At 53.0% G+C, this 17,021-nt stretch overlaps 1 protein-coding gene across 1 annotated transcript in view; it reads left to right on the plus strand.

The window, feature by feature from the left end:
* Positions 1-17,021, plus strand: part of KCNQ1 (potassium voltage-gated channel, KQT-like subfamily, member 1) — a 313,853-nt gene that overhangs the window by 161,836 nt on the left and 134,996 nt on the right. Inside the window, exon 16 of the mRNA XM_006893373.1 lies at positions 4,851-4,971. Coding sequence (XP_006893435.1) covers positions 4,851-4,971 — 121 coding nt within the window. The remainder of the gene's footprint in view (positions 1-4,850; positions 4,972-17,021) is intronic.

The following is a 17,021-nucleotide window of genomic DNA, read 5'->3' on the forward strand; positions in this document are numbered from 1 at the left end:
TAGAAGACACAAATTTGACTAACAAGTTATAAGTACATGAGTCAAAAATTATGGAAAAGTAAAAGAAAAGATTCTTTCATTGTTTTACAAACCCTCCCCACGTCTGGCCTCCATCTTTTGATCCTTCCTACCTGTAAATTCCTCCAGTTATACAGATCAAGGCTGGAATTGTATTCTTCAGTTCTTTAAGCCTGAGGAATTTTACTGTTTTCTCTTTTAGTATTCTATCTTAGATCTTTACACATCTGATCACTTTACGTTTGTGGATCTTTTGAATTCTTGTGGTCAAATATTTCATTTTACCATTTCCTTCAGTGTTTTAACTACAGTATGTTCAGACTGATAAATGTCAGGCTGATTTTTGACATCCATTTTTATCTTTTTTACAATAATCTTGATGCTATTCCAGAATTGGTCTCCTCGTCAGTTACTGATAAATGTGTCAAGTCTGTTCTTGAGATGATCTTTAAACTCCAGTGCAATATGCTTCTGGTGATATTTCATCTCGTGAACATGTTTTCATTTTCTTTAGCTTCAACTTGAACCTGCAGAAGAGCAATCATTGGCATCTTCCCCTCCTGACCTCAGTTCATGTTGTTTGAGGATACTGAATTTCCTCATCATCTTTTTACCCAGATGTGCTCTTGCTAAGTGTCTTCAAGTTGACTATGATGCATAGTAACCCCAAGGACAAGGGATTGGAACTCTGACCTCCCCTGTCCATACATCTGACACACTCAAACCTACCATTACAGTTTCTGTGTTAACCCCCCTCTTATGCTGAGCCTTCCCAAGCATGATGTCTTTTTCCAAGGATTAGTTCCTCCTAAATGTCAAAAGCAGATCCACCAGTTTCACTATCCTTGCCCCCAGGGAGCACTCTAGCTGGACCTTTTCTAGACAGTTTGTTCTTTTGGCAGTCTGTGGGCTATTCAGCACACTTCTCCAACATCACAATTCAATGACATCAATTCTTCTGTCACCCAGTGTCTAACTTTCAGATGCATATCAAATAATTTAAAAGGTCATGGTTTGGATTAGGTTCACCTTAGTCTTCAAACCGACATATCTTTGCTCTTCAGAAATTTGATGGGGTCCCTAACATCAGACTTTCCTAATGAAATGTAACTTTTTATTTTCTGGCTGCTGGTGACAAGGGTGTTGATTATGGAGTTAAGCAAGATGAGGTCATTGACAATTTCTCTCATTTCCCCATCTAACATGATGCTGTTGGCCCAGTAGTGTAGGATTTTCATGTTAGTGATGCTAAGATGTAACAGATCCTGAAGACTGCAGTATTTGACCATCTGCAGTAAGTGCACAGGTCCTCATCATTTTCAGCAAACAAGGTTGAATCACCTGCATAATGCAGGTCACTAATGAGTCTTCCTCATCAAACCATGCTGTGTTCCTTTGTTCTGTTCATATCACAGCCTCTTGGTTCAGATACAGGTTTTACATGAGTACTAATGAGTCTTCCTCATCAAACCATGCTGTGTTCCTTTGTTCTGTTCATATCACAGCCTCTTGGTTCAGATACAGGTTTTACATGAGTACTAATGAGTCTTCCTCATCAAACCATGCTGTGTTCCTTTGTTCTGTTCATATCACAGCCTCTTGGTTCAGATACAGGTTTTACATGAGTACAATTAAGTGTTCTGGATTCCCATTCTTCTCAATGTCAGCCACAACTTATGATCCACAGAGTCAAATGCCCTTGCATAATCAATAAAGCACAAACAGACATTCTTCTGGTATTCTTTATTTTCAGCCAGGATCCAGTTGACATCAGCAATAGGATTTCTGGTACTACAACTTCTAAATCCAACCAGAATTTCTGTCTGTTTTCTGTTAACAGTTCTAGCCATTTTTTTACTGGTATGTGATATTAATTATATAATTCAGTAACTTTCACACTTTGTTGGAAGAGCTGTCCACATAGCTGTCCTTCAAATTTCCTGGCATAGTTTGATGAGCATTATAAAAAAATTTTGTCTATTGATTGATACATGTCCATTGGTATCTCATCAATTCCTGGGGCTTTTTTTTTTACAGAAAGTGATGCTACCAAGCCAAAGGTGGAAGATTTTAATCTGCAACCCTCAGGCTTGGTTTTAATTGTTTTTTGGTCAAACAGTCTTCTAAGTGGTATAGCACTGTTCTGTCCATTTGCTGTACAGAGGTAATCTGTGGTTGCTGTGATGCTAAACATTGTGACACTGATGTTTCAAATGTGATAATGGTTACTCATGGTGAACAGTGTTTGGCTGAGGTTCCCAATTTAAAACAAGCTTGGAAGCAGGAGTGGCATCCACTTCTGAAATAGCTTGCCTTTGGAAACTCTACAAATTTGGAAAAAAGATTAAAGTTATAAAAGCATTCAAGTGTTTCTTTCATAGGGTTGCAATGAGTTGTCTATAACTCAATGACACTTAACTGCCTTCAATAAAGCTTGAACTTCTTTCATCACCACCATTGTTTCTTGATTATACACTACTTCTGGAAATGGTTCTGTGCCTACCAATTCATTTTGGTATAATGTCTTCCATCTTCTTTTAATGCTTTCTAAATCATCCGTTATGCAGATCACAGAACCTTGCTTGCTGAAAGTAAGGACTTAAGGACTTGAAGCCTTGTTGCAGGAGATCAAGGAATGCAGCCTTAGGTATGGATTGCATCTCAGTGTCAAAAAGCAAAGATTCTTACCACAGGACTGCCAACCAATTTATCTTGCAGGGATCCACAATTAACACCCTTGGTACCAGCAGTCAGGGAATAAGGAGATGCATTGCCCTGGGAAAATCTGCAATTAGGGACCTCTCCAAATTACTGAAGAGTGATGATGACAGTTTAAGGACTTGAGTCTATCTAATTCAGGCCAGGATCTTTCCAATTACTTGCTGTGCATCTGAGAGCTGGACAATGAATGAGGATGACAGAGGGAGCTCTGGTGGCCTAGTAGCAAGAAGTTGTGCTGCAATTCCAAAGGTGCGTGGTTAGAATCTACCAGATGCTCCACTGGAGAAGGAGGGGGCAATCTCCTCCTGTGCCAGTCCGGATTCAAACGTACACAAGGAAAAAAAGGATGACAGTAAAAGAATTGATGCCTTTAAGCTGGGGTGGTGGTGAAGAACACTGAACATCCCATGGATAGCCAAGAGAATAAAAGAATGTCTTGCAGAGGGTGCAGCTGGATTGCTCTTTGGAGGCAAGAATGATGAGGTTTTACCTCACATACTTTGGGCATGCCATTAAGAGGTACTATTAATTAGAAAAGGACATGATGCTGGGGAGGATGGAGTTGGCCAAGGAGAGGAAGACCCTCAATCAGGTGGATTGACAGGGTGACTGCTATCTATGTGAGTCATGAAGTGTGAAGATGGCACAGGATAGAATAGAGTTCAGATCTTTTGTTCATGGGGTTGCTATTAGTCATACTCAAACTTGATGGCACCTAAAAACAGAGTATTCAGGATTTTACCCATATCCTTCAGGATTGCAAATTTTTCACTTCTTTCCATTTGAGAAATGCTTAACAAGTTCTTCCATTTTTGTTTCCCAATTCAAGCTCTGCACACTTCAGAACTTTGCTTTGTCTTCACACTACCTTTTGAAAGCTTCTGTTCATCTCTTTTACTTCAAGTCTTTACTTTGTTTTGGTTCTGTAAATTCTGATGTGATATTCACTTTGGTCTTTCCTTCCCCCCTAACTTTGGCCATCTTGAGGGTCTTAGGCCCCTTCTTTCCTTTGTGGATGGTATCTTTTGTCATCTCACAATTCATCTGATCATCAGTAATCTGTGTTCCATGTCCAAAATCTACTGATGTGGTCATCTTTATTATCAAGTATTCCTTGCAACTAGGTCCACATGCTCAGTTCCCATTTACGTTGTTCAGAACACACTGGTATTTAAGATGAGTTTGGTCTTCCAGAATTCTAACAAGTGAACATATGATCAGGTAGACACCAACATTGTGAGTCTCTGATTTCCCTTTGTGAGCTATCTTGTCATTTCCACCACCAAATCCATTCCCCCGCCCCAAACACCTTCTTTGTTCCCAACTTTCACATTCCAACCACCAATAATTAGCAGTATATCTTGATGTTTGGTCAATTTAGACTGTAGAGTTGGTAAATAACTTTTACATCTCTGACAATAAACTCATCTGGTTGTCCTTGTAGGTACATAAGTTGTCCTTGTAGGTATATAAACTGACCCCACTGTACTTCAGGATAGGTCAAATAAGTAGGTAATTCTCTTTCAAGGTAAACTTTACATAAAGTATGCCCAGATAGAAAATAGACCAGATTGTAGCCATGGTGGTCATCTTCATTCCTGTATCAGGATTGTGGATGTGGGCTCCTACATCAGTGCTATCCTGCGCTCCCTTCAGGGTATGAGATGTTGAGTTAGTGACCCGTCCTCTGTCTTACAGGCTTCTTGCCATCTTGTCTTTTCCAGTACATGGTTGGTCCTGGGTCCCTATGACAGTGGTAGGGCAGGATGGCCGGTGTCATCTTGATTCCTTCATGTTTCCTGTCCTAAACCTCAGGAGGGACCCTGGGAGCAGAAGGGTCAGTTCTGGGCCCCTGGGCCCATCCTTTGACCCAGCCACTACTACAAGGCACAGAGGTCTCAGGCACCGCGGTGCCATGTTTAATGCCTCCAGGTATGAGGTAGGCTTGAATCTGAGCTGAGGGACCCAAGCATACTGTACACCATGATAAGGTGTCTGGGCCTGAGGATGGTGAGGCAAGAACGTGGGGGCACTCGAGGCACCTCCACCCTGAGTGACTTCAGCCAATGAGCTCTCCTCAGAGTCCTAACAAGCTGTACTCCCTCCTGTAGTAAAGAAGAGCCCCATGCTGCTGGACGTGAGCACGCCCCACTTCATGCGGACCAACAGCTTTGCGGAGGACCTGGACCTGGAAGGGGAGACTCTGCTGGCACCCATCACCCACATCTCACAGTGAGTGTGTGGCAGGGCTTTTGTCAGCCCACCCACCTGTCCATGGGGGACATAATGGCCTGGGTGCTAGCCACTCTCCAAGGACGGGAAGGGGTGTTTCCACTGAGCCTGGAATGTGATACAAGAAAGCCAGCGTGCATTGTTCTCTGTTCTCATGGTTCATTCTCACAAAGGCACTGACAGCTGCCCCCGAGTAAGAGGAGGCATGTAATTCCTGTTTCCTAGAGGTGTCTGTCCAGGATGGGGCCTTGCGGATTGAGGGGACAGCACAGGTGGTCCTTATCCCATGCGCTCTTCTGGATGGCTACTGTGTGACGCTTAAGTGTCCACACTGAATTTGTGAGCTGTCCTACACCTGAGTGGTCACTAAGAGGCCAGGAGGAATGGTGTGTCCTACCCTCAGGCAGAATAGGGTGGCTCTTACATGTCTTCATCACAGGGACCCATCACACAGACCACCTGTGGTGCTGGGTGGCTGGAGGTTGCTTATACAGACACAAGTTTTTGGAGAGATAAGGACATGACAGGATGCTGCCCATCTTTCCCGGACCCTGCATCCCCGTTATACAAGTCCAGCTGGTATCCCCCAGCATCTCACGGAACTTGTGCACAGCCGGTTCCAGATCCAAATCAGAAACATAAAGAGCTGTCTGGTTTTGTTCTCCTGCCTCCCAAAGGCTCCCAGGTGAAGGGACTGAAGCCTTGATTAGAGGGTCCCCCAAGGCTGGTCCAAGCTCATCCCTGGGGTGTGCTGGCCAGTGGTGCAGTGAGGGCTGGCAAGGACACCATCCTGCCACATGTCCCTGTGCTATGCCCACACCCTCTGGAGGTCCCGCTGAGGACCCCTGGGGCAGGGGTTCTGGAGTCTGTGTCTGAGCCCTACCTGCCCAGGGTCGGAGGAGTAGGGCCCCACAGTGCTGGCCAGCAAACACACAATGTATCCCACCATCTGAGTGCAGTCACTCATGCAACCCCACCCCCACCTACTTGTCTGTCAAACTTTTGCTCCTGGATGTCCCCAGGACCCCCTCTGACCCCCTTTCTGCCCAGCTCCCAGGAAGGGTGTGCTCCAGCCCAAGACAAGACACACTTAGACTGGCCTGACCCTGGCCCACCTCAGATCAGACTGATGTGATGGCAGGAGGTGTCCAGCCATTATGTGGGTCAGGCTGGGATGGACCAGACTGGTGCTTTTGTGGGCAGAGCCTCAAGCCTAGACTCAGTCTCTCACCCTTGGCTTGGAGGGCAGGTTCTCAAGGATCTCTGTGCAAGGCAAGCTCTGTGCAGCTGCCAGATGGCCGCCCTCTCGGTCCCATAGCCACTGGCCCCCTCAGGACACGGCAGCACTCCACCTGTGAGCAAAACCAGCCGCACACACTAATTAGACTTTGCACGTCTCTGACTTTCTCTCAGACACTCCAGCTTCTCCCCGGCAAGGCTGCTGAGGCTGGCTTGGGGCCAGGCTGCACTGGTCCCTCTTGATTCTATACGTGTCACCAAGTGGGTTGTTCCCCCACCCCCACCAGTCTGAGGGGACCTGTATGGATGGGCGGCACCCGCTACAACCCTTCATGGACTGTCCATTTTCTCTCCAGTCCTAGCGGGAACAGTCTGAGACCAGCATCCAGGACAGGGGAAAGGCCAACCACGACCAAAGAGATAGGTCTGTCTTCACAGACCACCTCCATCTGCTGGATGTGCTTGGGGCAGGGTGCCCAGAGCCCACCCAGGGGTCTGTAGAGAGGCCTGAGTCACAAGATCCTGCCCACCCCAGGACAGGCTGCCTCAGAACTGCACGGGGGGATTAAGTGTTCTCCTAATCAAATTAGGGGCCAGGCAGTGACGCAGTGGGAACGGCTGGGCTGGGAATCCGCGCTGGATCCCACCCCAGGCACAGCTGCACAGCCCCCGCCCCACTTGAGGCCCCACTTCCTTGGTTCAGCACATGAGGGGCCCAGGCTCATTCCTGGGCCTTGTGGTTGGCCAGGCTCCCCAGCACTGTCCACCAGGATAGACTCCATGAGGCCTCAGGCTGTAAGTGGGGTGTGCTGGGGACATGAGGCGCTGGTCAGGCATAGAGACAGTGGTGGTGTGGTCACAGTTGTGGGGGCCTGGGCTCCCACCAGCTCAGCCTGTGCTCAGGCCTGGGGAACAAGCGGCTCCCAGCATCTTCCCCCGTTCAGCTCTGAGGCGAGGAAGATCAGAGTTTGGAGTATGTGCTTTTGAGCTTTGGAGGATGATGAATACAGATAGTGGCAGAGGTACAGCTCAGGGCTCACCACTCCCTGGACCCTCACAAACCAGAGACCAGAGGTGACATGGCTCCCCACTGACCCATGAGCGTCAGGGAGCTGCACTGTGTGGGCTGCAGTCCCTGAAATCGATGTTCCCACACGTGGACCACTACGAGTGCTGTTCCACGTGGCTGTCAGCAGGGCTGTACTTCCTCTGTGCTTTCAAGGTGCCCGGGGCCACTTCTCTGGCAGCACTGTCTTGCAGGGACCTACGGGATGTTACATGTAGTCAGTGGCAGAAAAACAATACCATCCGGCTTCACCAAGCTGCCTGCCACATGGCATTTCCCAGCCTGAGTTTTGTGGCCACACAGGTGAGGCTCTGGTGCTGGTCACTGCCCAGTGCCATCTGTCCATGTCAGTTCAGGCCTGTCATGGTCATCAACAGCAGTTTGTCCCAGTGAGGCCCCACCTCTCTCCCCAAAGTGTGGCGTCTTGCTCTCAGGACAGCTCTTCTTGCTGGCTAGCTCACAGGAAGTGAAACTGGGCCTCACGGTCCTGGGGGACGCACGCTGCCGTCTTCCTGTAGTGACTTGCTCCTTCTGACAGCCCAGGTGAGCTCTGTTCTTCGTCAGGCTCAGGATGCACACACTCTGTGGGATTTCTTCTGTCTCAGCTTCGAGTCCACTGACAGGGCTGTGACTTCAATCAGGCAAGGCTGGCTGTCAGATGGTACTGAACTGTGATACTATGTTGCATTTCAATATGGATTGAAGGTCAACATCAAGAAAACAAAGATTCTCACACTGGGCCAATTGGTAGCATCAGGATGGATGGTGAAGAGATTGTGATTGTTCAACAGCTTTAGTTTGCTTGGCTCCAGTCAACACTCCTGGTACCAGCAGCCAGGAAATGAAAATACGTATTGCCATGGGGAAGTCTGCTGTTAGGGACCTCTCCAAAGTACTGAAGAGCAAGGGTGTCTCTCTGGAGACTAAGGTGTCCCTGATACAGGCCATGGTCTTTGCAATCACTTGCTATGGATTAGAGAACTGGGTGTTGAAAATTTCATGGACTGCTAAGAGAACAGACAGGTTTGTCCAAGAGAGGGTGAAATCAGGCTCGCTCCTTGGAGGCAAGGATTCTGAAGCTTCGTCTGACATACTTTGGACATGCTGCAAGGAGGGACAGGTCCTTGGAGAGGGACATCATGCTTGGGAGGGTGGAGGGACAGCACAGGAAGGAAAACCCTCTATGAGGTGGATTGATTCAGTGACTGGGGTACTAGGGATGGGTGTGTCAGAGGCAATGCGATTGGCACAGGATAGAGCAGGATTTAGGGCTGTTGTACATAAGGTCGCTATGAGTCGCAGGTGAATGAAGGCACATAACAAGAACAACAAAGTACTGACTTGTGGCACTATGTTGCAGCTTCCCCAGCGTCCCTATGGGATTGTAGCACTATGTTGCAGTTTCCCCAGCGTTCCTATGGGATTGTGGCACTATGTTGCCGTTTCTCGGGCACACGAAGTTCCCCTTCCCAGGTTCTTTCAGTGATCATTGTCTGTTGTGCCTTTTCCTATGGAGTTGGCAACCCTTCAAAAGCATGTGTGCTGCGCCAGCCCTTGCCCGTCCTGATGGCATTTCAAGAACGGAAGGCCCTCACTGTATCCGTGTCCAGTCCCTCCACTTCCTTCCTGACGGCGCTGGCCATATCCTGTTCTAGGAACTTCTGGCTACTCCAAGACTTTGCTGACAATCTCTGTCACCCTGGAAGCATCCATCTTCCATGGGACCCCATCATGGACATGCTGCCCTGCAGCTAATGGCACATGTGCAGGTGCCCTGGCCAGGCAGGTCTGTCCCCAGTACCTAATCACTGCCATTGCCATTCTCAGGTCCTGGTTGTGGGAGGGCCAGGCGGGGCTGGCTTGGGCCTCAGTTACTAAGGGATCCATGGTCTGGGGTCTTCCCAGCCTGCCCTTGACACTCAGGTGTCCTTCAGTGGTGTGGCGTCCTGTGTGAAGTCCCTTTAGATATCTGTCCACCTCTGACTTAGCCACTCCATGTATAACACACATCACCAAGTCCCTCGCCACTTTCTCAGCAGTGTATGCTGAGTGGTCATGGTCGCTGTCCCTAGAACACCGCCCAGCGCAAACAGGACAGTGGCCTGGGGGAATCCTTGCCTCACTGTTCCAGAAAGTAGACAATTGAGCCTTTTCTCGCCTCCTCTGTGTGCACGTGAGCTCACTTGCTGGGTTTGGGATGCTGCTGGTGGGGTCTAGATCACACAGGGAGAGATGGGTGCTCTCAGACGCACAGGAAAGCGCGGCTGCTTCCCCACTCGGTCCCGGAGAGGAGACAAGAGCTCTCCTCCCTGCAGGTTCACAGAAGTGGTGGCTTTCACAGCAGCTCCTCCTCAGGACACAGGTACACGGTGCTCCGTCCTGAGTTCCTCCTGCACAGGACTGACCGCAGGGCTGGGGAGTTCCCGGATATTGTCCACAGGCACACACGTCCTCGAGGAGCGAGGGACACACAGGATACCTGGCATTAGGGTACAGAGTCTTGTCCACCATGGACCCCAGTGCAGGTAGGAGGTCTCAGGAGATGGGCTGGCATGCCAGCTGGGGCAATGTGGGCTATCCCCGACATGGCCAGGGACATGGATAGGTCATAGGCTGACACTAGGTACTGTGATTATGTCCACTGCCTGTGCTAAGACAGGCTTAATCTCAGTGGGGGAGTTAGGAAACCCACTGACCATAGGATGCACTTGGGGCTGAAAAAGGGACTGGTGTGCAGTAGACTCTGGAGAGGGTCACTCAAGCACTGAGTGAGCGCCAGCTGTATCCAGTTCCTGAACAAGCTAGATGATAGGAGGGCAATCTAATGGTGCTGGCCTCGGTGGATAGCTCTGAGAAGGCTGGCCACCTCCAGGACTGTACTTCTGGGGGCCAGGCCAAGCAGCCAGCACAGGGTTCCCCTTGGCTCCACAGTGGCTGACCTTTGATCTGGGGCAGGAGAGTCCTCAGGTCCCAAGTGTTTCTGGGCCCCTGGGGCTGGGCAGGGCTGCTCTCTCCCCAGTGCAGGCCGTCCCCAATCCACCATAAGGTCCTGCCTTCTCCAGGGGCCTCTCCTTCCTTTAGGGACATCTTCTAGCACACCCTGAGGGAGTGTCCAGATCTGTAGCTTCTGGTGGTGCCCTGCCCAGCTCGAGAGCCCACTCCATGGGCCAGGGGAGATTTGGCAAAACTAAGCTAGAGAATTGCTGTCAAATTCACCAAGCACTAGTATCTGGGTTTCATCACCCGCCCTTGGACCTGCAAGGTGAGGGCCTGGCCCTGCAGCACAGCAGACACACCCAAAGCCAGGCTTCTGGTCCAAGCGCCCCCTCCCAGGGAACTGGTTCCGTGTGCCCCTCCTGGCACTAGGCCCCACAAGCCAGTTCCCACAGTACTTCAGTCCCTGGTCCCCGAGTCTGACTCCAGACCCTCTGCCTGAGTGGACACAAGGCCCAGGCCTCCAAAGAAGGTGTCAAGTCAAGGTCTCAGATGGAAACTCTTGACATGGGGCTTGTCATGGGGACCATGCTAAGGGCCACTACAGGAAGCCGAGTGGCCCTGTGTGAGTGCTGGCCATCCAGCTGCCTTCTGCATGGCCATGGGCACAAGTGAGCAGGGTCTCAGGTTCCAATGACTGCCAGAGGGGGTCCTGAGGACCACTGGTCTTCACTGGGTGGTCACGGACGCTCTGGGTCCAGGGTCTGCCTGGGCCTGGTTCGAGGTGTCTGAATCCCAAGTGACACCTCAGTGGTGGCAGTGACATGAGTGGCCCTCCAGCAGAATAGGTACTTCATAGGTAAACGCTGCTCAGAAATAACCTGGTCCCATGCCTGTCAATGTTTAACCTTAAGGAGACCTGCTCCAGGGTCCAGCCTGAGATCGGGCGGGACGACACTTGTCCATCCAGGTCTCTCTCACTGCTGAGGGCTCCTGGGCACTGGTGCTGCCAGTACAGGGACTCTACCAGCACGTGCGGAAAGACGTCCTTGAGTGAATGTTAGTCTTGGAGCGACACCAGGGGGGCTGGGGGCTCCAACTAGGGTGGACTGGACAGGAGAGGGCTGTGTCACCCTCCACCCCGCCTCAGCAGTTTCTGGGCTGCCTGACCCCCCCCCCCCAATCCATCCCACCCATGGCCTCTTGGGGGCCTGGGCTGGGTCCCCGCTTTGGGGAAGGAGGTAGAGGCTGCTCAGCTGAGGCCACCGGTGTGGGTGCGGGCGGACAGGAATGTCCCTGCCGGGTGTGGCGGGAGTGCGGCCAGCTGTGGGTTTTTCTTGGGGCCCAGGGAGACGTGGCAGAGGTGGCCGCCCGCCCCCTGGCCCCCACCTCACACACTAGGACCTTTCTCTGGTGTGGGGCCGGCAGCCGCAGGCCAAGGACGCCCTCTGGAAAGCTAAATTCCATTCGCTCTTGGCAGGCAGCGGCTTCCTGCTCAGGAAAGGTGTGCGAGCGTGAATGGGGGGGTGAGCGTGAGCCGGCCACAGCCAGGGAGCACACACAGGGCTCTCTGGGGACCCTGCGTGTCCCTACACCACACAGCACTTGACAGGGACGGAGAGGCAGGACAGTGTCAAGCGGGTCCTCTAGAAGCCTGACATCTCAGGATGTCACGGAAGAGCACACCTTTGAACCCCCATGAGCTGCCGAGATGTCCCCTGTACCCCATCCCCTGCCCGAGCCCCAAGCAGGCAGGCTCCCACAGGCCAGAGGTCTGAGCCCTTTGTGCCCCTCCCCCAGCTCTCAGGAGGGCACCTGGCCGGTTCCTACCTCAGTGGCTCATCCAGGGACTGGGCCCCTCAAGACTGCACACGAGCATGTCCTGGGTGGGGACGGCAGCACCACACCCCACCCAGGTTCTGACCAGCCTGGGGAACCCCGATACAAAAGGCCTGTAACTGGCTGGCTGTTGTTTGAGGCCCCAGCTGTCCTCACTGGCGTGTCCTCACGAGGCCAGCCTTTGTCGTCACTGGCCCTGCATCATTCCCAACAACCTTTTCTTGAGAGAGCTCACCCTCATGATGGCGGCTTCAGCATCAAAGTGTGCACGTAAAAGGAGCCCACACTTGGTCCCATCAAGTCAGCTCTGGCCCCTTGGGGTCCTGACAACAGAACTAGCCCCACTGGCCTGCCCCAGTCCCTGCCACGTGAGACCCGTTTCCAGCCACTGACAAGCCATCTCCTTGAGAGTCTGACTCTTGGACCGACCCGGCACGACTTCCTCATGTCCTTGGTATGTGAGAAGTCACCTGCAGATCTAAGGATCATTCAGGTTGCTTTCCGCCCAGATCCGTTCTCTCATTCTGCTATCCACGGCCATCGGGTTGGTTCCGACTCACGTGCCCTGCGCGTCAGGTTTTCAAGGCTATAAACCTGGACGAGACACCCCATCTTTTTAAGGAACAGAAGGTGGCCTTGAACCATCGAGCTTGCAGCTGCTGCTTGTGCGTCCCATTCTCCCGGCGGTCCAAGGAATAGCCACGGGGCTCTGGGGTGACTCTATTGCTGGCCAGCTATGGGTGTTGTGTGTGTTGTTGTTAGCAGATGTCCTCGAGTCAAGTACAACCCACAGCAGATCCGAACCCTGTCCATGCATGTGAGGTGCCTCACAGGGCCTTGCTGGGCTCCTGCCCACCCTGGACCCCACGGCACGTCTTTAACTTGAAGGAGGTCCGTGGGTGCCCACGTGCCCAGTGTAATGCGCCCTTTGTCCTCTGCATGTTGCCTGCATGGTCCTGACTGTAGACGGAGGAACCATGTCCTTCGTCCCTCAGCCGCTGCGCCCTGCCAGTGGGGAGGACGGTTGCCTGGTTGGCACAGTGACGTTACTGCTCAAATACAAGGCAGAATTCACTTCCAGTGACATCCTGAAGCACCCAGGTTAAGATGACGCTGGTCAAATCAACTTTAAAAGGCACTATTTACTGTCCCTTGGTGTGGGGGTCACAGATGGCCCACGGGTGGGGCGCTGGGGTGAGTGCAGAACTGCTTAGCCAGCCCTGTCTTCAGACCTGCTTCTCTGGAAATCGCCCAGCTCCCCGCACTAACACGTGTGTAAGCTACCTGCCAAAAACCCCCAGAGGACCCCAGGGGACCCCAACTGTCAGGCAGTCCTGTGTGCCAGGCAGGGTTCACCCCACGGAGGTTCAGCTGAATCACCACCCACTTTGTCCCGTGGCCTAGACCTGCCTCTCGCAGACCACACCAGGCCATCAGCCTCAGGACACAGGCCAAGGAGAACTGGGGGCAATGGACACCCCCTCCCCACAAATCCCAGCTACACAAGGTCCCCCGAGCAACAGTGCCTGGCGGACAGTAGGCGTGCAAGCAGCACACCCTGTCCAGCTCCTTCCTCCGCAGACAGTGGCAAGCTGCAGGTTCACCTGGGAGCCGCCTTTTCTGACTGGACAGCCGGGAGCCATGTGTCCTTCAAGGGGCTCTGGTGGCGTAGCAGCTGACGTGGGGGGCTGCTGACTCACCCGTTGGCAGTATGAATCCCTCAGCGGCTCCACAGCAGACTATGGGCAGTGTCCAGGGGGTCACTGCGCGGGCCTGGGCTGGTCACCTGTCCTCTAGAGTCACTCCTCATTGACTGTCTGCTCCCCAACAAGTTCAGTGGAGCCACCACACGACCCCGTGCTCCCACAGTGACCCCACGCTCCCACAGTGACCCCACGCTCCCACAGTGACCCCACGCTCCCACAGTGGCACTGTCCACCACACGCGAGAGGAGACAAAGCAGTACCCATCCAGAGCCCTGTCCTGACTGGCCTGTCACAGGTGGGCTGTGTGGGACCAATGCATGGCCTGTCTGGGTCAGGCACAGTGACCAGAGCTGGGCAGCAGTTAGTGATGGAGCAGGGTGTGTTTTCCCACAAGTGTGTAGCCAGGCCTCACTCAGGGCCACGGGACCTGCCAGGGTCCTGCCTGGTTAGCCTTGGGCTGGGCTTCCACAAGTGGGTGGCCCTCCCCTCTGCTCTGCTGCCCACGATCTGTGATTTCCAGCACTGGGGAGCACCCTGGCCCTGGACAAAGGCAGCAGGTGCTGGTGCTGGGAGCCAAGGACCTCATGGTGTGAGTGTCCAGTGTCCCTGGGCTGCCAGGCGGAGTGCCGGCGTGGGGGCCTCCAGCATCCTCCAGGCCAGTGTAGCTGTGCCGTGGGCAGGGACCGCAAGGCATGATCACCCCAGTACTGGAGAACTGTGTTAGGAGGATCCCAGGGTCCAGCTACAGTGCCTGGGAGCTGAGACCAGGCTGCCCTCCTAGACTAGCAGAGATGAGGACATGGAGACAGTGTCACCTGCTGGGGCTGCGGTAGTCCCCACTGCAGCCAACCCTGGTCAACCCTACTGGGCTCTCCCCTTGAGCCCACCTCTCTTACACCCAGTGCACCCCTGGGCTACCTACAAACAGGACATAGCACCCATGGGAGGGTGGGCGCATCATGGGAAACAGCCCTGGGGGGCTGGGCACAGTCCTGAAGAGGAGGCAGTGAGGGCACCAGACCAAGCGGCCAGGAATCCAGGTGTGCCAAATGTCAGACCACCTCTCCCCAGGCATGGCCTCGTCTCCTGAGAACTTCCCAACCTAGCGGGCTCTAGGCTCACCGACAGCTACTCTCCCACCCAAATCTGGAAGCGTCGAAATGCCTGTCCAGTTGGCCGGGAATGTCGCTGAGACAGCAAAGTGGTGGACAGCAGCCTGTCCCCTGAACTGTCCTGGGCACCACAGGACCTGTCCCCACGCCCTAGCAGGGGACGGCCTGACACATGCTGTGGATTTACGCCTCTTCTGTTGGACATGAATTTTCTTATCTTTGCAACCTTTACACGGCTCTCCTTAAATTGTGTCAACCACTAAAGCATCCCATTTTTTCCTTCTTGGGAACCATGAACCTTCAGGCGTTTCAGAGACTTAAATATCCCCCTCCCTGCATCTAACGAAGCTCTGTCCCGTGGGAGGTCCTGCTACGGGGTGTGCCTGCTCTTTTTTCAGCCTTGTCATGGTTTTTTTTTTCTGGTGACAGGATATTGCCCCCTTTTTCTTTAAATTCGAGGCTCCACCATCAACCTCTCGTTGTGGTCTTCACTTTAGGTTCAATCCTAAGTCCATCTACTCTCGTTGGTGCTCGCCTGTTTCCTCTGACATTTGTGAGTCCCCGGCCCACAGGCAGGTCGTGACTTCACCTAGAGTTGGGGGATAAGGAGTCACTAAACGCATTTTCTTCTCCTTGTGTTCTCCCAAGTGTCTGAAGGCCTGCTCCTCACGTCCATGCTGTTCTGACCGCCTGCAGGCACTGCCCTCCTTGGGTAACTGTTTTCTGTGAGGGGCCACCCCTCAGCCTGGAGAGGTAAGCTGCTTCCCAGGATGTGAACTCTCATAGGGTCAGGTCTGAAGTCTGCAGGGACAGCTGGCCGTGTGTGGACACCGCGGTGGCAGAACATCATCTTGGATGTCTGGTGGTCATGTCCGGACATCCGGTGGTGGTCAGCTCCACACAAGGAGACCCAGTCCACTGCCATCGTCATGCCGGCTGGAGTCCCTCATTTCTAGTGACCCATCCCCTCCACACTGACACACTCCACGATGTCCTCGCTTGGTGGCCAGCGCTGCCTGTCACCACACCCAAAGCCAGTGAGCTGAAACATCAGTGCTGCACCTTGGGGCTCAGCAGTTCTGCAGGGCCCCTCCTGAGACTGGCTCGGTGTCCCTCGGGCACTCTGCCATTCACCAGCACACGGTCTCTGAGGAGAAGGAAGTCTGTCTGAATGAGTACAAGACCACACACCTCCCACTGACTGCTGACAAAGTCCATCCTGACCCATGGGGTTCTCATCAGGTTCAAGGGAGGAGACTTCTCATCTTCCTTTGCTGCAGTGACTGGTGGGTTCGAACCACTAGTTCTGCAGTTAACATGTCACGTGCTGTGCCAGGACCAGGGCCATTTACAAGGCAGCAAACAAACGTAAGCCCTCCCCAGCGCCGGCTCCCGCCAGAGGCATCTCACAGAGCCAACTGCAAAGTGGCTGTCAGAGCCTTGTCCACTAGAACCCACTCAAAGGCAAGCCCCCAGTGGCCCCAGGCTCTGATACTGGGGCCAAGTTCAAATCCTGCCTCTGACCTGGGAGATCCAAGACGAGCTACCTCCACATCAATCGTCCTCACTGAGCACGTCAGGCAGGGAGTGGGCGTGCTGGGGGGGTGCACGTGTGTCCCCGGACAGGCACCCCTGAAAAGGCCCCCTTCTGGTCACTCTTGTGCAGGCGCCGTGGCCATACGCCTGTGTTTATCTCTTCACGTAAACTCGGGACCGCCTAATGAGAACCACGTGTGTGCGTGTGTCCGTCCAGTCCCCCGTAGTCCCGGTTGGAGCCGCATTCCATTTAGATTAACCGGCACAGTTAACTTTAACTTCACTTGAACTTCTTCCACGTAGCACTGTTTTCAGTGTTTCTCCCCTACGGGGAGGCTGAGTGCTCCCTCCCCATCCACTCTGGTCACGGAGCCCAGGCTTTCTGTCACGGTGCAGATATCACCAGGCCCCGGCGCTCTGCAGACTGCAGACCATCGTGTAGATGTCACCGAGCCCCTGCTCTCTGCAGACTGCAGACCGTCGTGTAGATGTCACTGAGCCCCTGCTCTCTGCAGACCGTCGTATAGATGTCACCGAGCCCTGGCTCTCTGTAGACTCTCGTGGTGTAGATGTCACCAAGCCCCGGCTCTCTGCAGACTCTCGTGGTGTAGATGTCAC

This window comes from Elephantulus edwardii, unplaced genomic scaffold (assembly GCF_000299155.1).
Source record: "Elephantulus edwardii isolate Elephantulus edwardi_28Jun2011 unplaced genomic scaffold, EleEdw1.0 scaffold00126, whole genome shotgun sequence".
Lineage (NCBI taxonomy): Eukaryota > Metazoa > Chordata > Mammalia > Macroscelidea > Macroscelididae > Elephantulus > Elephantulus edwardii.